The 22,059-nt window shown below is 50.6% G+C and overlaps 1 protein-coding gene and 1 long non-coding RNA gene across 2 annotated transcripts; both read right to left on the bottom strand.

Moving 5' to 3' along the window:
- Nucleotides 1-864: 864 nt before the first annotated feature.
- Nucleotides 865-1,633, bottom strand: LOC139829239 (uncharacterized). The gene is made up of 3 exons (XR_011741648.1): nucleotides 1,581-1,633; nucleotides 1,132-1,296; nucleotides 865-978 (listed from the first exon to the last, which is right to left on the bottom strand). It is a non-coding gene; the product is annotated as an uncharacterized lncRNA (long non-coding RNA).
- Nucleotides 1,634-4,961: 3,328 nt separating this feature from the next.
- Nucleotides 4,962-21,819, bottom strand: LOC136108303 (coiled-coil domain-containing protein 42-like). The gene is made up of 8 exons (XM_071815541.1): nucleotides 21,699-21,819; nucleotides 20,092-20,195; nucleotides 8,112-8,242; nucleotides 7,690-7,793; nucleotides 7,460-7,566; nucleotides 6,367-6,567; nucleotides 5,404-5,625; nucleotides 4,962-5,036 (listed from the first exon to the last, which is right to left on the bottom strand). Exons 1-8 carry the CDS (start codon nucleotides 21,817-21,819, stop codon nucleotides 4,962-4,964), a joined length of 1,065 nt encoding a protein of 354 aa, XP_071671642.1.
- Nucleotides 21,820-22,059: the final 240 nt, after the last annotated feature.

Here is a 22,059-nt window from a genome sequence, read left to right as displayed (position 1 = left end):
ATACCGTGTTTTACCTAATAAGGGAATTGAGCATACCTTTATCTTATCAACCTAACGTTTATCTTAGCCCAAATATGCTTAGAATGAGGAGAAATATATACAGTACCTCTGGAAATTAAGCTAGTCAGCAGTTGTGCAATTATAGAGTAGTGCGCATGTGCCGCATCAAAAGGTGAAAAGGACAGAGGCGATGAAGACTACTTACTTCATCCTGAAGACCCCCTGAAAGACCACCAGAGGACACTGCGCATGATCAAAGTAGTTCCAAGGTGTTGCAATCGATGTTGCAATAAATGTTGAGCAACTGTTACATATTCTAATGATCCTAATGAATATATGAATATGTATGTGAATGGACTGCATAAATACTGTGTAACCTAAACTGACGATGGAAGCCAGTTTTGGGTGCGAACCCCTGGTTTCCCAGCGCTGAAATAAAGCACCGCATATAACTACGCCCGTGGTTATGTGTCCTGATTGCTAATACAGGCGCCAGCATGTGGAGGGGCCGGTCGCAGGAAACCAGGCAGCAGCTGCCTGGAGAGGGGAAAAAAGGGCTGGGGAGCTCCTGGGGGGCACAGCCCCACCTGCACACTGTCCCCTGCCACAAAAAGCCTCTGCACCCACCCCCCAAGATCCATTCGGGAGGGCTCCTCCCACACGTGCCCCCTCATTGTGCCCCCTCCATCACTGGGAAGCTGCAGCTGGCAGGAGCACAAGGCACAGCCACTTGCTCAGCATCCCCAGGGGCGCTGCCCACACGGCTCCCACTCCAGGGTACCACAGCAGCACGAGCTGGGACAGCCAGCAGGAACAGGGCGGGCACTGCCAAAGGCACCGCTGTCCCCATCGCACTCACTTCCTAATCCCAGCGGCATCGTCACGCTCTGGCTGCAGCGCCTTCTGGAGCTGCCCGCTGAGGCTCTTCCACCGCTCCTCCTGCTGCTCCCGGAACGCCCCCAGCTCCCGGCGGTCCAGCTGTGGACGGGTGACACCCTCAGCCATCTACCCCAGGATGGGACATGGCGGTCCCCAGGGGGACAGCCGGGAGGGGGCACCCTCGCAAGGATGCTGCCTCAGGCTGCCAGGCCCCCAAGGTGCCAGTTCTGCGTGGAGGGGACGAGCCCTCACCTTGCAGTCCATCTGTCTCTGCAGCTCTTTCTGGAACCGGTGCCAGCCCTCCTCCTGGCCCGTCACCCGGCTCGTCACCTCCTCCATCGCCTTGTTCAGCCGCTCCTCGCACGCCTCAAACTGGCTGCGACTGACTTTGTCAGCCAGGGCGGCTTTGTCTGCTTTCTAGCAGCGGGGAAAGGCGGGAGAGCGGTGGGGACAGGATGGAGGGACAACGCGAGAGGGAGAAGTGGCTACGTGGCCCTGTTCACCCCATCACCCCCGTGGGGTTGCTCCCACCAGCCAAAGGCACTCGGGGTCACAGAGGGACCTGGCAAGGGACCCGCAGCCGGGCTGGAAATCCTCCCTCCCCCTGGCTGGTTCTGCCAGCCGGCACCCAAGGGACAAGGGGCGTTTGTCACCCTGCCCGGGACACCCTTGGCTGGCACCAGGGCCCCTCGAGCCCCTACCTCATCGATTCCCAGCACCAGCAGCTGCTCCTTGTCTGCTTTCTGCTTCTTGAGCCTCTCCAGGGCGTGGGACAGAGCCTCCCAAGGCAGACAGCAGCCCGTGACGCCACGGCAGGGTCGGAGCTGCCCCCGGCCAGCCGAGCACCCCCTGCCTCCCCTCCCCAGCCCACCAGAAACCTCCAGGAAAGGCATCGGGAAGCTGTGCAGGGCTGCGAGCAGGGTGGCAGGGGGACAGATCCCTTGGGGTCCCAGCCTGGGCTCTGCCTGCAGGTTACAGCCACCCACCTTGATGTCCTTCTGCTCCTGCTGGCCATCCTGCTGGAGGTTTGCAAGGGCCGAGCTGAACTTCTCGTAGTCCTCTTGGAGCTGCATGATGCTGGCCTGGAGGCACTTGAGCTGCTCGTCCTGCTGCAGAGACTAAGAGGACAAGGCGGTGCTGAGCCAGGGGGTGGCTGCCCCGCGGGGACAGACCCAGGGCATTTTGGCTGGTGGCCGCGGGCTCTCAGTGCAAGCAGGACATTTGCTCCAAGGCTTTAACTCCCTTCCACGCTGCTGACTCCCACAAGCCAATTAGGGGGGCAGCGAGGGGCTCCCCCACGTTACAGCAAAGCAGAAATGTTGCTTTTTCCATGCGAGACACGGAACCTGACACACCAATGGGATGTTCACAGAGTTCGCTTTATTGTCGGACCGGGCTGGCTTTATAGCAAAGCTGCCCTGTCCACGCGCCTTACAACAACGTGATTGGTTGTAACTCGCGCTATACAATAACACGATAGGCTGCATGTACTGTCCAGCGCTCTGCACGCATGTGTTCAGCGATTGCTCACTCATTATTACCTTCTAATGGTGCTCCTTCAGTTTCTTTTGCCTCTGGCTTCACCTCTCAGCCAGGCTGGGGACAACCCCATCCCCCCGGGGCAGGGGGGCAGCTCTGCCACTACAAATGTCTGTTGGAAGCTTGGCTCCTGGATGATTTCTGGACCTCTGACCTTTGCAGAGAGATGTCTCAGGCTGTGTCACAGCAGGGTGGTTGAAGTGGAACAGAAACAAGATCCTTTGGAGTTCTCTGGTATTCCAAGAGTACAGAGCAGCGAGACATCCAGCCCTTCCATTTCTGGCTCTTGACCTAATGTTTCTCTTTTGGGCCAGGCTGAGAAATCTTTGGAAAGGCAAGAAACTGCCTCCCTAGGTTAATCTCCTTTAATGCTCGAAGCCCTGAAATCTTGATATATTTGTTCACTGATAGCAGCCTTCTGTTCTCAGACTTTCCTGGAGGATGCATTAGCCGAATCCACTGCTCTGGGCTCAGGACAGGAAAAACCACTGGAGAGAAGGGAGCAAGTATGTGATCAATGGTCTCTTTGATGCACAAATCTGTAAGCTTATGTCATTGGGTCTTTGGTGCATTCAAATGTCCTCCCTAACAGACTCTGAGCCCAGCCTGAACTCCACAGTGGGACTCCAGAGCCATTTTTAGGCCTCTTGTTTTGCATTCGTCATGTCAGCCCTCGCCATGAACAGCCAAATGCTCGGTGCAACCGCCCTGGCTGGTTCATCCTTCACCTATACCCATTCTCCACACCTTCCCAAAATCTTGAGGGGGAAGGTGAGTTTTAGTACGCAGCACATGGCTGTGCAGCAAAACCCACATCTGTAGATGTGCTGGGTGGGGTGGTGGAAAATCTCTGAAGCTCTTCCAAAGCACCGCCCCCCCCTGCTGTGACGTCCCTCTTCAACATCTCAGAGCTTAGTCTGGCTGGAAGGTCCCAATGTGAACACCAGTACTAATCCTTATTTGAAGCTCCACTCCTGTCCCGGCCTGCTCTCCCTATTTTGCCTGCTTTGCTGGGACACCGTCTCCTGCAACCAGAATCCCACCTGCCAGAAAAGGCACCCCACGGCCTCTGGGGTGAAGATGCTCTGATGCTTCCAACCCTCCCAGGAAACGGAGAGACACTTCAAAATCTTTGGTTATTTTAATAGTATGAAAGGGACTCAACAACTGGGCAGGACAAAACAGCTAGAAAGGTTTTGAAACTTCACTGACATAACACAACATCCCTAGGGCTCTCTGTCCTCCTCTTGCCCTTAATGCTCGCGCTTAGCTGCTCGCCGGTGGCTCTCCATGCCCTTCCGTTTCACCTCCGTAACGATGCCTTTGAGGTCCAGGATAGACTGCTGAATCTAAGGTAGGGAAGAGAGATGGTAGAGGTCACAGCAGGGGTGGGAACAGGAGGCAGAGAGGAGCCCATTGGCCCTTTTGAAGTGCAAATTTCACCAACAAAAGTGAGCAGGAGGATGAAGGCAATTGCCCTGCTGGATCTGCACCACCACAATGGGCTTTTACAGGTGACTCAGAGGGGTGAATGAAGCCAGACTATAGCCATGGGTGGATCTGCACCCCCTGCCCCAGCCTGCCCAGCTCCCAACAGGCATCCACCCCCTGCTCTGCCTCCTGGGACGAGACAGGTTTGCCTGGTGTCCTCCGCCCATTCCCCATGCCCAAGAGACAGCCCAGGGGGAAAGGGAAGTGTCTGTTGGGCACCTTGATTTCTCTGGGCTTTCCCCTCCCTTTGGGCAGCTGAGGGTCATTACTGCTCCTCTTTCTGGGCAGGGAGGGGGTCTGGCTTGGCTCTACCATGTCCAGCTGTCTGAGGCTGTCATCCTCCGGCACATGCACTTTGGCTTTCAGCTGCGTGTTCACGCACTGGAAGAGGTTGTGGACAGCCATCTTCATAGTCATCAGCATCAGGGCATTCTTGGCATTCCTGTTCTGGATGTCGGCCCAGCGAGCAGTCTGAGGAGGGGAGGAGAAGGAGAGACACACAGCATGGTGATATGTCCCAGCAAAGATGCTGCTTCAGTGCTGGAGAGCCTGGCTTCCACACTCCTTTGTTTTGCTAGGAAGAACCTGTCCTTACGCAGGGCTATGCTGGAGCTGGTTCAGCTTGGTGTGGTGGAAGCAGATCCAGGAACTACCACAGCTGCTCCTTGAGCAGCCCCATCTCTCTGCCAGCTCCTGCACCCCTCGTTCTAGTGGGTCCTCCAGATACCCCGATAGTTGACACCCTGGGGGCAGCGCATCCCACCACCACCCGCCCAGACCACGCGTTTTCCAGCTTTGCCTGGTGGGACTCAACTCCTGCAGCCTGGAGTATCCAGGAAGGGAATTTGGCAAGGCCCCCTCAGACTGATGCAAACGGAACAGAGGCCAGCAGAGCTGCGCGCATTTCTACACATTCATGTGCCTTGGTACAGCCCAGATGACCACCAGTTGGGTCATTGTTGGACTGGGAAGGAGGGAGGAGAAGGGGTGAGCCCTGGTGTGCAGATGCTGTGCAAAGGATGAAAACAAATAAAAAATTAGCAAAACCAGCTTCACTCTGAGGCCCGAGCCATGAACAGTGGAGACCACGAGATGGTCCACACTGAAGGCCCATGACAGGGATGGTGCTGCAAGGAATGGTGAATGGAAACGAGTCTGACCAGGCTACACAAACCCAACAGGCGTGTGATGGAGCAAGCTTGGGGTCTGTGCCGAGGCAAACCTCCCCAAGGACTGGGTAGCAGATCTCTTTTGACTGTGATTTCAAACAAGAAGGGAAAAATCCTGGCGGTTTTGTGAGGGCCTTGTTTTAAGCCCTGACATAACCTGCTCCAGACCTGGTCTGTCATTTGTCATTCTGCAGCCCCCTGCTGCAGGGATGAAATGAGGCATCTCCTCCAATTACAAAGTCTGCCACTGTGCCTTGCCATGACCCTGTGGCTTCACCCAGCCAGGCCTTGGAGATCTTCCCCTGCCCATCCCACAGTTCCTCACCCAGAAGCGGACATCACTTTGAGCCTGCACAAAACGTCGTTGGAGCTGCTCCAGCTCATTTCGGCACTGCAGGATCTCAGCTGCTTTCTCTGCCTCGTACTGATCCAGGAGCACCTTGGCTTGCTCCATCATTTCCCTGTCCTTCTCTTGGTACTGCTGCAGGTCCTTGCGTGTCCTCACCAGCAGCTTGTAGCGGGAAATGACGTCCTGGATGTCCTCAAACTGCAGCACAAGGATCCTGGGTTTAGTAATGCCCCTGCCCTCCCCTCATGACTGCAAGTCTCGTGCTGTTTGGCACCCTGTCCTGACCAGGGACAACACCTGCCCCAGCTGAAAGATTTCCCCTCTTGGCGAGCCTGCTGCCCCAGTTGGTTTGTGAGCGTCGCCACATTCCCTGTTTGATGGCCCCATTGTGCCGGTCCCAGAGCTGCCACTGCCAGCAGCAAGGGGAGATGTTGTACCACCCCCCAGTGCTCTGATAGGAAACAAAGCACAAGTGCAGCTGCCAGGGCCAAGTCACCCAGCCATGGGAGTGGGGCAGCCGGGCCGCAGGAGTGCGAGCGATGCAGGGAGGGACACCCGCACACCCTTGAGAGAGGGCTCAGCTTTCCCGACAGCTGTCTGGGCTCCCATTCTCGGGCAGCTTGGCCCTTCTCCCAAACCATCCATGTCACGTGAAACAGTGACACAAAGGGGTCCCCATGCCCCTCAGCTCTGTGCTGTTCCCCCTTCTAACACTTTTTCTTGGGTTTTCTCAAGCCTTCATCTCCTTTTCTGCTTTTCCTCCCCTCACTCTGGTCCCCTTGGCTCACCTGGCTTGCAGGGAACCTCCTCCCATCCCACCTGAGGTGTCTGGGTTTGACCAAGTGTCATGATTTCCCTGGACTTGCCTTATCCTCCAGGTTTAACATCCACATACAGCCCTCCCTGAGGCCATGATCTGTCTCTCATGTCGAAACTCACCTGTGGGGAGATCTTCACCACATCCTCCAGGTAGTTTTTGAAGATGGAGTGCTTCTGCACTTGGCTGCTGAGCTTCTGGTGTTCCTTTTTCAGGGCTTCGAGTTTCTTCTTAGCCCTCAAAAGCTCCATCTCCTTTTGTGTTTTCTCCTCTCTTTCTCTCACGGCTTTCTTCAGAGCTTGGACTCGCAGCTGATCATCTTCCTAGTGATGTTTCCCCCACCAATACACACACACACAGAAGGAAAGGAAGGCAAGGGCAGATGGAGCTGGGTCACCCAGCAGCACCGGGAGGAGATACACTCACAGGGGACAGAGCAGTGCTGCAGCACCCCAGGGAACATCTTCCCTACCTGTTCAACATAGTGTGGTACAGGCCTGCCCTGGAAGTTTGCTTCCAGAGCTCCAAAATACAGACTCTGCAGCAAACTGTTCTCAGGGAGAGAAGAATCCTGAGAGTTCGCACTGTGATGGATACGGCCTCGCCTGAAAGTTCACCTCTGGAGCTCGAGACACAGACTCCGGAGTGAACGGTTATCAGGGTGCAGGCTCCTGGAGAGAAGGTCAGCAGCGTTCGGCTTGACATATTTCCCCCACGCAGTGAATAACAGAGTGAACCTGCCACCGAACTCTTCCACGTCGCACTTCTCTTTGAGACATCTAAGCATTGTTCTGCAGTAAGCAGAACCCTAACTTTCGCCCCCACAACACATGGCCACCCCTCTTGCACTGACCCTTGGCTCTTGGAGACAGGCACCTGGGACAGAACTCTGCTTTTCAGACCTACTGGGATCTGCCCTTGGGAGTCACCTGGGTGTCAACAGTGGGGACAGGCTGAGATCCTTCTTGGGGGATGTTTGGGGCCCTCAGGAGATCACACTGGTACTGGACAAGCTCCCTGCTGCCCAAGCGCTATCAGGGCTTTCCCCATCTGCAGTACAAACCCCCATGCCCTGCCAGTCCTGTTCCTCACCCCGCCAGGCTCAAGGGAGGCTTGGACAGAAGTGCTGGCCCAAGACTGTCTCCCCAGGGGAGGGGAGAAGGTGGCGCTGTGGCTCAGGGTCACGTCAGCGGAGCTGATCAGGAGCAGGCGTACCTTTAACCTCCTCATAGATTTCTCCATGTAGCTTTTCAGCTGGTCCTTCTTGGCATGGAGTTCCCTCCACCGGCGGGCTATGTCAGCCATCTTCTCCTTGAAGGCTTGGCAGCACCAGAGCGAGTGTGACGTGGCCGCCCGCACCCGGAGCCACTCACCTGATCGTTGCTGCCCTCCAACAAAACACAACACCCCTACCATGCCCCAGCACCCTCCCATCTTTCTCACCTCTCGCTTCTCCTCCAGAGCCTTTTGCACCTGTTTGGCTTCTTTCCTCTTCTCCTGGAGGTGAACAAATGGAGACAGGGAGCCCTCCTCTGTCAGCCTGTGTTTCCTGCCACACAAGTTTCCATCAAGGTTACACGCTGGGTCTGGTGCCTGGGTAGGGTGCTGGACTGTGTCCAGAGTGGGACGACGGGCCAGAGCAACCCAGCACCATCTCAGATCCCGTCTGGCAGCACAGCATCCCCAGCAGGGAACCCTCTGACAGAGCAAGGGGGGGTCACAGGGAGGAACAGGGCTGGGCAAGGGAGGGAGGAGAGGAGACTGAAGCGGTGGAGATCGGGGAGTTTGCCACCGTGGGGGAAGGAGGGATGGAGGAAACAGGAGAAGAGGATGGAGGGCATGGAGGTGGGTGGAGGAGTCCCCTCACCTGAGCAAGGGCAGGAGGCTCTGCCTGTACTGCTTGAGGAAATAGGCCGGCAGGTCCTCCTCATCTTTGGCGGTCATCGCTTCAGCCACCAGCAGGGCCCAGAAAGCCCAGGTCCTCCTGGCACTGCTGCTCTACCGGGTCACCCAGGAACTGCTCTGCAAGCCTGGGAGAGACAGCCGGGCAGGGGATGAGCCCCTGGGTGCCTCTTCCCTCTGCTTTCCCAGGACCTTCCTCGCCTCAGTCCTGCCTGTGGCCACCAGCTGCTGGTGCCCAGCTGGTGTGGAATGGTTGCCAGGAGCAGCTGCATTATGCTCCAGCGGTTCCTTGGCAACCGAAGCGGGTGGTGCCCGCTCACCGGCGAGGGGGACTGCCCACTGTGTCCAGCACCAGGACCCTTCAGCACTGAAGGAAATCTGAACAAATGCAGATTTCTTTCCCTTCCTCTCGTTTTTCCCCATTTTTCCTCTGCTAAAATCCAGCCCCAGTGCCCTGTGCTCTCTGCTGTCTTGGGCAGGTATTTCTGCACTCCCCCCCATCCACGTCCCACGGTCTCAGAGCTCAGGGTCTGAGTTTGTTCCTTCTCTCCCCAAACACCAGATGCAAAGACACTGAAGCTGAGGTACGTCCTCAGGGATGTTTGATCACTGCACTGCCCATGGTTCCCTGTGTGGCACTGAAGTCTGTCATTCGCTAAAAAAAATAGCTCTTTTTAAAAACACTCATTTTATTTTTTCCCCAGAACAAGGCATTTGAACAAGGTCCATTGCCCAAAATAAAGCGGAGGTATTCATGGGCCGGGTGGGGAGAAACCTACAGAGGATGGTAACTTTCTGCTCCTTCCACAGGACATTTCACCCTCTGATGCTCCCTTCTGTCGGCCTCTGGCTGAACATACCTGCTGATCGTGATGGGAAGGGGAGTGCACCTGGGGACTCAGGTTATACGAATAATTATGATGCTAGAAAGTATTGGCGAGAATGTGCACTGTTCCAAACCCCTTGTTACCAGTGGTTCTCCAGCACCGTTCAAGTCCGTGTTATCTGATGACTCGGATGGGGATGGGGGTTTGCAGCATTTTCTTTAAAAGTTAACAGGAAAAAGAGTATGTGTACGGGTTGCCCCGAGATCAGGTAAGACCATGAAAGACTCAAGCAAAATTAGACCTGTGCAATGTAACAGCTCTAGATCATTTAGGACAGAATGACGAGGACTCGTTGAAAGGGGCAGGTATCCCCCAGCTCCTGGAACAGACACTAATTGACACACCACAATTACAGGCGCTATGAGCTTCTGAAATCCTGAGGCAGTCAGCAGACCTTGCCTATCAAGCTATAGTAGAGGTGTCTGAAACCAACAAAGCAGCCAAATTATTTACAACTATTATCAGGGTCCCAGTGAGAATTACATGCAATTGACTGACCATCTTCAAGAGGCCATCGATAAGCAGGTTGAAAACTTAGAAGATAAGGAAGCACTGGTGTTGAAATTTGCAGTAGAGAATGCTAATGCTTGCTATCAACGTGTTATCTGCGAGTTTTCCAGTACATATTATGTGCTTCTGTGTGTTGCCTCTCTGCAAATCCAGCAGCTTGTCAGGAATGTGAGTTAATTGTTTTACTGGTTGTTTTTAAGTGTGCCGTAAAACCTTCTCCCCACTTTTCCCACTCGCGCTGCCAGCAGCCCTGTGCCTCCCCTCCCCGCTCCCTCTTCTCAAGGGGTTTACTTACGAGATGGGGTCAGAAATGACTGTTTTCAGTCGTGTTCCTAAGTCATCGGTACTGGGAGGTGTTTTAGAACATAGGAAAGCACTTGGAAATAGAAGAAAATATGATCTCGTTAAATACTGAAATTAGTGTTGGCTGCTGTATAAGTTAAATGACTGGGAAAAGTGTTCGGAGAATAGAATCTTGAAATATAACACCTTGTTGCAACTAATGTTGGTTTTAAGGCCAGAAGAAAAGGACAAAAATAAATCTCAACAAGAGATCATTAGATCATTTCAGACAGTTCTACAGGTGAACAGTTTGAACTTCAACAGGCTGAGAGAGTTACCTGATAACACACAGGTCAGAAAACTTGCTGAAGTCCACAAGATGCTTTCCTCATTAACCTGTTTTCTTTGTGGGTATCTGTTTAAGGGAGCAGGACAAAGGTTGGGAAGAGGAAAAACTAGTGCCGGGTTGCAGGACTGAAATGGAGGAATTGAAAGACAAGAGCCAGGAAGTAGGAGAGTTTGAGAAAAGGAGAGAGGAAAGAAGAGACATGCAGCCAGACGAGGGGTTAGTTAGAGAGGCTGTGTCCTGGTTTTGTTAAAACCAAGTTTCTCTTTTAGTGAATTTGCCTGTCAGCTGGTTTTGTATATTTTGTATTATTTTCTCTATTCATATTAGTAGCATCAGTAAAACATCTTTAACTTTTCCAGCTCTCTTCTCTCTGTCCTTCTTTCCCTCCCAATTGCCTGTCCTGAGTGGGAAGGGGGGAGAGGGAGGGGCAAAAGGGGGAAGTGGGGGGAGAGGAGGTTAACAATACATCTGCCAGGGTTTGATTGTCACCCCGCAATCCTAACCCTCGACAGATAATTGGCGCCCAACGTGGGGCAAGAGAAAGGGGTAAATTTGGAGATTTTTGGCTTTTCTACTGCTCTGACGTACCTTTCAATTTTCTTGGCACGGTGCCAACTCATAGAGTTGTGATACTTGCGCGTCTGTTTGCTTCAGATATTATTTAGTGTTATTAAGGCAAAGTTTGTACTGGAGTCAAAGGCAGCCAAGTGCTATGCTACAATTGACATTGCTCATGCATTTTTCTCTATTCCTGTAGCAGCAGAGTACAGGCCGCAGTTTGCTTTCACCTGGAGGGGCATCCAGTATACATGGAATCGCTTGCCCCAGGGGTGGAAACACAGTCCTACCATCTGCCATGGACTGATCCAGACCACGCTGGAGCAAGGTGAAGCTCCAGAACACTTGCAATATATTGATGACATCATCGTATGGGGCGACACAGCGAAAGAAGTCTTCGAGAAAGGTGAGAGAATAATTCATATTCTTTTGGATGCTGGTATTGCCATAAAACAAAGCAAGGTCAAGGGACCTGCACGAGAGATCCAGTTTTTAGGAATAAAATGGCAAGATGGTCATCGTCAGATCCCAATGGATGTGATCAACAAAATTGCAGCAATGTCTCCACCTACTAGTAAAAAGGAGACACAGACTTTCTTGGGCATTGTAGGTTTTTGGAGAATGCATATTCCTAACTACAGCCACATTGTGAGCCTCTCTATCGAGTGACTCGTAAAAAGAACCAATTTGAGTGGGGCCCTGAACAACGACAAACCTTTGAACAAATTAAGCGTGAGATAACTCATGCAGTGGCCCTTGGACCAGTCCAAACTGGACTAGGTGTTAAAAATGTGCTCTACACCGCAGCCGGAGATAATGCACTTACCTGGAGCCTCTGGCAGAAAGCACCAGGAGAAACCAGAGGTCAACCCTTAGGTTTTTGGAGTCGAGGATACAAAGGATCTGAGGCCAACTATACTCCAACTGAAAAGGAGATACTAGCGGCATATGAAGGAGTTCGAGCTGCTTCAGAAGTGATGGGCACTGAAGCACAGCTCCTCCTGCACCTCGACTGCCGGTGCTGAGCTGGATGTTCAAAGGGACGGTTCCCTCTCCACATCATGGCACCGAAGTTACATGGAGTAAATGGATTGCACTGATCACACAACGAGCTCGAATTGGAAGTCCCAACCGTCCAGGGATATTAGAAGTGATTACAGACTGGCCAGAAAGCAAAGACTTTGGGATGTCTCCAGATGAGGAGGAAGTAAAACGTGCTGAAGAAGCACCACCACATAATACGCTTTCAGAGACTGATAAGCAGTATGCACTGTTCACAGATGGATCCTGTCGTCTTGTAGGAAAACATCGAAGGTGAAAGCTGCTGTGTGGAGTCCCACACGACAAGTTACAGAAGCCACTGAAGGACAAGGTGAATCCAGTCAGTTTGCAGAAGTGAAAGCCATCCAGCTGGCTTTGGACATTGCTGAACGAGAGAAGTGGCCAATACTTTATCTCTATACTGACTCATGGATGGTAACAAATGCCTTGTGGGGGTGGCTACAGCAATGGAAGAAAAGCAACTGGCAGCGCAGAGGTGAAACCATTTGGGCTGCCACACTGTGGCAAGACATTGCTGCGCAGCTAGAGAGCTTGCCTGTGAAAGTTCGTCATGTAGATGCTCATGTGCCTAAAAGTCGAGCCACCGAGGAACATCGAAACAACCAACAAGCAGATCAAGCTGCTAAGATTCAAGTAGCTGAGGTGGACTTGGACTGGCAACATAAAGGTGAACTTTTCCTAGCTCGGTGGGCCCATGATGCTTCAGGGCATCAAGGTAGAGATGCAACATACAAATGGGCTCGTGATCGAGGGGTGGATTTAACTATGGACACTATTTCACAGGTTATTCATGAATGTGAAACTTGCACCGAAATCAAACAAGCAAAACGGTTAAAACCTGTATGGTATGGGGGGCGATGGTTAAAGTATAAGTATGGAGAAGCTTGGCAGATTGATTATATTACACTTCCACAAACACGTCAAGGTAAGCGTTATGTACTTACAATGGTGGAAGCAACCACTGGATGGTTGGAAACATATGCCTTACCTCATGTTACAGCCCGAAATACTATCTTGGGCCTTGAGAAGCAAGTCCTTTGGCGGCACGGTACGCCAGAAAGAATTGAATCAGGCAATGGTACTCATTTCAAAAACAGTATTATAGACAATTGGGCCAAAGAACATGGTATTGAGTGGGTATATCATATTCCATATCATGCACCAGCCTCTGGGAAAATTGAAAGGTACAATGGTTTGTTAAAAACTACACTAAAGGCACTTGGTGGTGGAACCTTTAAAAACTGGGATTCACATTTAGCAAAAGCCACTTGGTTGGTCAACACTAGGGGATCAACCAATCGAGCCGGGCCTGCCCAATCAGAAATTCTACGGACTGTAGAAGGAGATAAAGTCCCTGTAGTACACATGAAAAATATCTTAGGAAAGGCAGTCTGGGTTACTCCTGCCTCAGGCAAAGGCAAACCTATTCGTGGGATTGTTTTTGCCCAGGGACCTGGCAGCACCTGGTGGGTGATGCTTAAGGATGGAGAAGTTCGGTGTGTACCTCAAGGGGATTTGATTTCAGGTGAAAATATGCAATGCTGAACTCTATGATGTGAATTGCCGCACTAACAATGTTTAATAAGTGTCTTTCAGATCAAGACAATGGTGATGAAACTAGAGCTAGCTTCTTCGAGTGGCGCCCGACACCTTCTTCGAAGTTGGTGTCCTTAACCCACAAACAGTGGTCATGAGATGCACTTGGACCATTTTTCCTGCCCTGGGAGACTGTGGTGACAAAATGAACTTAATGAACTTTTCAAAGGATGGTCCACTGATTAATTACTCCTGTGTATATATGTATATATGTATATATATACAGTAGTAGTGATTAATTAGATTGTATTGATAGATTGTATTGATAAGGTTTAAGTATTCAGTGAAAGGCATATTATAAGGGGTGGAATGTCCTGGTTTTGTTAAAAACAAGTTTCTCTTTTAGTGAATTTGCCTGTCAGCTAAAGCCTTCATGTTAGCTGCATTTTCCTGGAGAACCCAACACATGTTTTGGTTAAACCCAGCAATGGAATGCAAACTTATTGATAAGCACGGATGGACATCTCGCGAGAGGGGCAACGAGAAAACTGATGACCGAGAGACTGACCAACGGTGTATAACATTCCATTCACATGAATACTTCATATAGAAGTGGGAGATCACGAGGATCTCGTTCCTTTTTCCCTTTTTTCCTCATGGCTGACATTAGGAGAGGACCTTGCTGGTCGTCCCTGTGAACTGAGGCCTAGTGAGAGACTGAATCCAGCTCCGGTTGGCTACAGAGCCTAATCCAGGACTTTGGGTGCTGGCTCTGCAGTTGCTGAGACTTACAAGATTGGTTTTGTATATTTTGTATTATTTTCTCTATTCGTATTAGTAGCATTAGTAAAACATCTTTAACTTTTCCAACTCTCTTCTCTCTGTCCTTCTTTCCCTCCCAATCGCCTGCCCTGAGTGTGAAGGGGGGAGAGGGAGGGGCAAAAGGGGGAAGGTTAACAATACATCTGCCAGGGTTTGATTGTCACCCCACAATCCTAACCCTTGACAGGCTGGGACAGAGAAAAGGATGAGAAGGAAATAAGGCAAGGCAAGGCAAGGCTAGGCCAAAGGACATTTCCTTGGTTACATATTTTGTACCACATTCATTTTGAGATGAGGAGGAAAGCCATCAGACCTTATGGATTAGGCCCAAACAGAAACCCCGGCTACTTGAGACACTTAGACAAGGCTAAAACACAAAGATCTCTCCATAAGGATGGTTTTTATACTCTACTTCCACAATCTGCTGGCAGTACAAAAGAATAAGCGGCAGATCTACTTAGGCTGAGTCACGGTGCTTTGCTCCTAAGACCATGCATACCATGGGAATATTTCAGCATTTCTGCTCTGGTTTTCAGTGTATTACACCAAAACACCCACCTGATGACATCATTTCAAGAGTAACAGCAGCAATTTGCAGAATTCATCTTCTTTGGGGAACTGAGAACTTGCTGAGCTGACACCAAGTCCTGCTGTGTCCCTGTCACCCGCAGAGTGCCCGCATCCTCACCACGGTAGCGGGCATTGTGACAAAGGTTCTATGTCAGCTGGTTGCGGTAGCCGAGCGCCCCCTAGGAGAGGGGGAGCCTGTCAGCCCCGGGCCTGTCACTGCCTGCTGTCCCCCCTGTCACCAGCGAGGCCTCTGAAAAGCTGCAAAAACATCCCCAGACTTGGGTGCAAAGTGGCCAAAAGTCTCCAAGAGACAAGTCGGAAAGAAGGATATGGAACAAAGGGAGAAAGCGAAGGGAGCAAGGCAAAGGGAGGGAAGAGGAAAAACTAGTGCCGAGCTGCAGGACTGAAATGGAGGAGGTTTTGCACTTTCTTATGATACAGTTCTATAGGTGGCTTCAAGCCTAGATAAGATGATTTCACGTTTTTCTTCTGGAGTTATGCATTTGCTGTTCCTTCTTTCTTCTTGTTCTTTTAGCAGGATCATTTTATCTGAGCATGGCAGTGGCCCTAAAGGCACTTGCTTTGATAGAGCTGTCTCAATAAGGTGTTGAACAAGTCCTCGCAGACACGGAATGATGTAGCACGCTATAGAAATCAGTGCTTCTGTTACTACGATTAAAGAAGTAATTTCTCTCAATTTTCCAAACCAAGATTCTAACAATCCCATGAGTGGACTATCTATACCTGAATTCTCAGCCAATCCTTCTGCTGAAGTTGTGGTTAGACATGTATCACCTTTTTCTGCCAACATCGTATCTGGGACCATGTTATTTTCCCATGCCATTCTACTAGTAGCATCTAATTGTTTGGTGATTCCTTTAACTGCTTGTCTAGTATAACTTATAAATAAATGTTATTTATCCCGTCTACATTCTTGTTTGTAGTTACCTACCAAAACAAAACGGACTCAGAACCCGCAGCTAACTTGACTTCTTGCTTTGTGTTCCTTGGGGACTCCTCTGGGGACCCCAATCTAATTGAAATAAACCCTGTCATCAGAGGAAAGCCCTAAACTCCTTTTTCTGTTGCCCTGATGGATCACAGTGTTCAAATGCCAGGGTAAAAGTGATTTCCAATTGTACGACATCACAGGTACCTTCCCAGTGGGGGATAAAATGGAATGAAGTGTCATCTTCCCACAGTACCACCAAAGATCCACTCAAGAAGCATTTGAGGACATATGAGGACCAACTTCCCGTGTCTCTGCACATCTACTCATGTTCCTAGGAACTTGGTATCATTCCTGTCCCGTCGTGAGAGACAGGCAGTATGATTTCCAATTATTCCTGAAAATGCCAGGGGAATTTTGATATTTTTCCCTGCAAAGCTGGAAATAGTAGGGAGAGAGTATGACATGACTTATTTCTCCATGCCGTAGAGTCTTGGCATAAGGCTAAGATGCACTTCATCCCCTGTCAATCTTCGCTCCACCCCAGAGGGAAGGGTACCACTTGGGCCACAGGCCTTCCTGCTGCACAGGCATAGCAATTGCTCTTGTTTAGGCTTTGCACCATATATTTGATCCATTCTACCCAGGCATTTGTACCTCCATATATTTTGAACCTTCCCAGGGCATCTTTTCTACTAATGTGTATTTGTGATCCATAAACCCCACTTACTGAATGATCTGCTCTCTGTCTTGCAATTAGCAAAGGGTTGCACTGCAGAGACTCACATCCTGGGAGAGATTGTCCTTTAGATAGGGTAATTTTTCTTTTCAACTCTATAACTGTTCATTGCTCACTGTCCATCCCCTAAACTCTGTGGTCCAAATAACACTGTACCAGGAGGGGCAATGAGAGACAGCAACAAAAACTGTGCACTTATTTAAATCATCCTTAGACTCAGTCCCCTTGGACATGTTTCTTTTCATAACAATTCTCTTTAGCTCTGTACATCCCCACAGTTAAGGATGTGGCAATCATCTACTCAAATTGTTAGGGAACCTTCAGTTTCAGTGATGTTTGTTAAGTAACCCATTTGTAAATTCTACATACACAGGATTAACAATCCCCAAAAGTTTCATTTCATTTTCATCTCTGTATCTTTAGTCGAAGGGGGTCATCAGTTGTCAATACTTGCCACTCGTCATTGTCCTTTGGAGGTTCGATTGGCTCTTTAATGCGTGTCTAATGAGTCCACCCTTTCTCAGCTGGTCGTACCACTGTCTCGGTGAGCAGCAGAACTTGAAATGCTCCTTCCCAATCTGGCTGAAGCTTCCGTTTCTTTCCAGGATTTGACCAGGACCCAATTTTCAGGCTGAAACTTGTGAGCTGCAAACTCGAAAGGCAGAGTTTGTGCCAGAAGGCCTTGTGCCTGAGAGAAGATAGGCAAGACAACCCGAGTATAGTTTTTGAGAAATAAATCCTTAGTTTCAAACTGTGGAGGTCCACCTATTATTAAACTTTTGCTACCACTGCTGCTGCGGCAGTGCTCAGGAGGAAAGCTTCTCCCCATCTGGCAAGGTGATCAACCAACACTAGTATGTATTTAATTCGACCAGCTACAGGCAAATCACCTTGAATATTTTGAGAGAGTTGTAAACTTGGACCCTGCCCTCCTGCAGGCTGCTTTTTAAGTGCCTTTTTATTTATTCTTTTACAAACCACCCATCTTTCACAAATTTGCTTGGCTATAGTATAAATTCCCGTATTACGTCACACATTGCTTGTGTTCCCCAATAACTCTCCTGATGTAGAGTCGCTAATACCTCCCTCATGATTTGCTTATTTAACATTTCTCTACCATCTGGGAGTACCCATTTCCCACTCTGTTCCCTGGCTCCTAATTCTTGGAGGACTTCTTCTTATTTTTCATCAAAAACTGGAATTTCCTGTGAGGCCAGGACCTCAAGCGTGAGATAACTTACAGTTATTACTTCAGGTTTTAAGGCTGCTTCTCAGGCCATTTCATCTGATAACCAATTTCCCCTGACACAAAAGGAGTTTCCCCTCTGATGTCCTAATGGACATCATGTACTACAGCCACTTCTATTGGTGACATCAGATTATGTAACACTTGTCCAACTGGTTCTTCCCGAACCAATTCTTTTCTTTTGCTATTAATTAGACCCCATTCTTCCCAGATTTTCCCAAAGGTGTGCACTACTCCAAATGCATATCTAGAACCATTACAGATGGTACCTTCTTTTCCATCTAACACTTGCAGTGCCTGATTGACAGCGTATAGCTGGCATGTTTGAGCTGACCAGTTATTAGGTAACCTGCCCGTTTCTTATTTCACCACTCACACCTTCAACGATGGCACACCCATTGTGTCTTTTCCCCTGAATTATCCCTGAAGTCCCATCTATGAGGAGGTGCAGCTCATTGTCATCTCTCCACAGGAAAGTAGCAGGGTTTAATTTCCTGCTTTCTTTCACCAGAAGAGCGGTGACTGCTGCAGTTTGCACACACTCAAGACACTGTGTCTAAGAGCTTAGATAAGTGTGCCACTGGCTGTCGCTTCCCCCCAGCCCACTTGCTGGTGGAGCAGTGTGGGAGGCAGAACAGGCCACCCTGTGCAAGCATTGCTCAACAGTACCAAAAACATCTCTGTATTATCAACACTGTTTTTAGCACGAATCAAAAAACATAGTCCCATACTAGGTACCACAAAGAACATTAACTCCACCCTGGCAAAAACCAACACAAACTTCCAGGTAATAGAATAGCTCTCAAATTTTCTCCTTATCACCCCCCCAGGCAGTAACTGTGCTTCCACACCCAGAGCCTGTAAAACATTTTTCTCTAATAAATAAGCTGGGGAATCTTCCACTAATATATTCCTTCCCCATACACTTTTAATTCTTATTATCACAGATAGGAATTTATTCATAATTGTCTCTCCTTCCTCCCTGCTACCCCATTTATTACAACTCTTTCTTCAGTTTTAGATCTTTTTAGGGTAGAATTTAGAAGGGATAGGGTAGCTTCTGTTTTTACTAAAAACTAGACCTCATTACCTCCTACTTTACCAATTACATGCCCCTTTGCGATTTAAACAAGTTGCCCCACAAAAAAGAAACACCACAAATACTTTCAGCCCCTCTGATTTTCCAAAGTGTATTGAGTTTTCTTCCTTTAGTCATTTCTAACAGTTGCCGTCCTCGGGGTAAATATCCCACATTTCCACAATAATAGCATTCCATTTTCTCTCATTCTCTCACTTGTATCACCGACTTCAGTCTAAATCTTCTCACTCTGGTGCTGCCAGGCCTTCAAGGAGAAGACGAACGACATAGCCCGCCGGTGGAGGGAACTCCATGCCAAGAAGGACCAGCTGAAAACCTACATGGAGAAATCTTTGAGGAGGTTAAAGGTACGCCTGCTCCTGATCAGCTCCGCTGACGTGACCCTGAGGCACAGTGCCACCTTCTCCCCTTCTCTCTCGATCCGCATCTTCCCTTAAGAGTTGGATTTCCTCACATAATCAAATCCCCAGGGTGCCAGGGAGTGCATCCATGTAACACTGGAGGGCATTCACATGTACATCCCCCCGCTTCACACTTCTTCCCCTACACACACACATCTGCTGCTGGCTGTACTGCAAAATAACTGTAGCAATCCCAGGGTAAAGCCCAGCAAAAGCAGTAAGGACAACAAAGAAAGTCGAGGAGGGAATCAAGAGGTTATACAGAAAGCAGAGACCAGCTCTGCAAGCACCTTAGTTAAATTACTCCCAACTGTAGCGAAAATTCCCAATTTTTCAATACCTCAGCCCAGGACGTCCCCTTTTCTATGCCGAGTTTTATTTCCCATCACTAAAAAATTCAGGGAGACCTTCCCGTTGAGCCACGAGGTTTAGAAAGGACCTCCTTGCTTTCTAAACTCCTTCAGAGAGGAGTTTAGGTGCGGCTGGATCCAGTCCTAGTCTCAGACTTGGTCAACGGTTTATGTCTTAAGGATATTTTCCCATTCTCAAAAGAGACTTCAACCCCCTTTTATGTGCCCTTTACACTGATCAGGCCACACACTTTACACTCATAAACATGCTGCAGCAAGGGACGGACTGGAACCCACCCTGGTATGGAGGAAAATTTAAACCCCCTACAGTTTGTGTTTTGCTTTGGTTTTTGGTTTTTTTTTTTATGTACCAATTAAGATCATAGCATAGCCAATTGTCATCGGATCCGTATTTTGGTCAGAATACCTTCCGCTCTATTATGGGCTATTTTTTCCAGACAAAACACAATACTTTATCATTTTCTATTTATCCTTCCTTTTTGTACATCACAAGTTTCCCCAATACCTTAACATCCTCCCTAAAGGACTGTATGGAGGAATGTTATCATTTTTCCTTTACATTACCCATTCTGAGTCCTGAGGCCCCTCCTTCTGCCTCACCCCTCCTCTCAGAATGCCCCCGACCACCAAGGTAATACTTAACAGTCTGTGAGAAAGATGGGAGGGTGCTGGGGCATGGTAGGGGTGTCGAGGTTTTTAGGAGGACAGCAATGGGTAGGTGAGTGGCTCCGGGTGCGGGCGGCCACGTCACGCTCGCTCTGGTGCTGCCAGGCCTTCAAGGAGAAGATGAACAACATGGCCCGCCGGTGGAGGGAACTCCATGCCAAGAAGGACCAGCTGAAAACCTACATGGAGAAATCTTTGAGGAGGTTAAAGGTACGCCTGCTCCTGATCAGCTCCGCTGACGTGACCCTGAGCCACAGCGCCACCTTCTCCCCTCATTGCATCACCCCGTCCCTGCCGCTCCCTGCACGGGGCAGCTGGCATCAGAGCAGTGTCCCCTCCCCAAACCCGCTGCACCCCAACGCTTTGAGCACCCTGGACGGTCCAAAATGCTCTTTGCAGCCCGAGCTGGCCCTGCCTGGGCTGGAGATCCTTCCCAGGCAGCCCCCACATTCTGGGGGTACCACCCAGACCCTGCAGCGCTGGGTACCCTAATACCTACCAGAGCTGGGCTTCGAGCATCCCCTGGTGTGGGATGCAGCCAGATCTCCAGCGATGGGGAGGTTGCCAGGTTGGGACTCAAAACACCATTCATGACCGATCTGACACCCCCGCAGATGTGCACCCCCAGCAACACGCCGGCCATGCTGCCCAACGTCCCCGACGCTGTGGCCACGTTCTCCAAGCTGCAAACCCCTGAGAACCGGTAGAGCAGCAACAGCCCCATCGCCTCCATGGCCTGTACCCGTGAGAGCTTCAGCCCCTTTTGGGCTTCCTCGCCCCACAATCCCCAGCCCGCCTGGCTGCCCCCTCCTCACCCAGTGCTGGGAGTGGGGGCTCCCCTGAGAATCGCACTGGAAGAATTTTCTAGGTAGTACTCCTAGGGTGGGGGGGCACACACTCTTGGGGAGGGCACTCGCCCTCAAGACCCTCTAGATGGTCTTTCCTCCCCTCATTTTTTAAAAATATATATCTAATGTATTATAAATCCAGAGAGAAGGAGCAGCAGCACAGAGGTGGGTGCTGGGTGGGGGGGTTTCTTAGTGCCCCCTCCCACCAGCATCGCTGCAGCGGGGCTGGAGAGCAAAGGGGAGGCAAATAACAAAGAAATCGATGGCTGGAGGCAGCTGTCGGCCCCCGGATCATGGCTATGGGGGTACCCTGGACTGAGGGGGCACAGCCGCTGGGCCCCCTGCCTCTGCATGTCCCAGAGCCCTGATGAAGCCCCCAAAGTGCTCCCCTCCTCCGGCTCCCGAAATCAGCCCGGCTTCTTGCACAGCCCCCCTGGGGCCCCCTTACCCCGCCCTCCCTCCCTCGACACCCCCAGGGTCCAGGGGGATTCTACAAGGTGATGTCCCCCCGTCACTGCCACTGCCACACACGGTCCTTCCCAGGGGAGGGGGGAGCTGGGGGGGTTTCAGTCTTGAAATCAATCTTGCGGCGGCGGGCGGGCGGCGGCGCCGCACCGTGAGCTCTCTGGGTAGCCTGGCCGGGCGGCTGCTCCGCACCTGGGCGTGCCTGGTCGGGGGCCGCGGAACGCGCCGAGCTGTGCCGGAGGACGATGAAGGTGGGTTCCGGGCCTTTAAGGAAAAGATGGCTGACATAACCTGCCGGTGGAGGAAACTCCATGCCAAGAAAAAACAGCTGAAAACCTACATGGAGAAATCTTTGAGGAGGTTAAAGTTACGCCTGCTCCTGATCAGCTCCGCTGATGTGACCCTGAGCCACAGCGCCACCTTCTCCCCTCCCCTGGGGATACAGTCTTGGGCCAGCACTTCTGTCCAAGCCTCCCTTGAACCTGGCGGGGTGAGGAACAGGACTGGCAGGGCATGGGGGTTTGTACTGCAGATGGGGAAAGCCCTGATAGCG

The sequence above is a fragment of the Patagioenas fasciata genome, chromosome 16, assembly GCF_037038585.1.
Source record: "Patagioenas fasciata isolate bPatFas1 chromosome 16, bPatFas1.hap1, whole genome shotgun sequence".
NCBI lineage: Eukaryota > Metazoa > Chordata > Aves > Columbiformes > Columbidae > Patagioenas > Patagioenas fasciata.
Note: the sequence above shows the minus strand (reverse complement) of the source record. Positions and strands in the feature narration are given on the sequence as shown.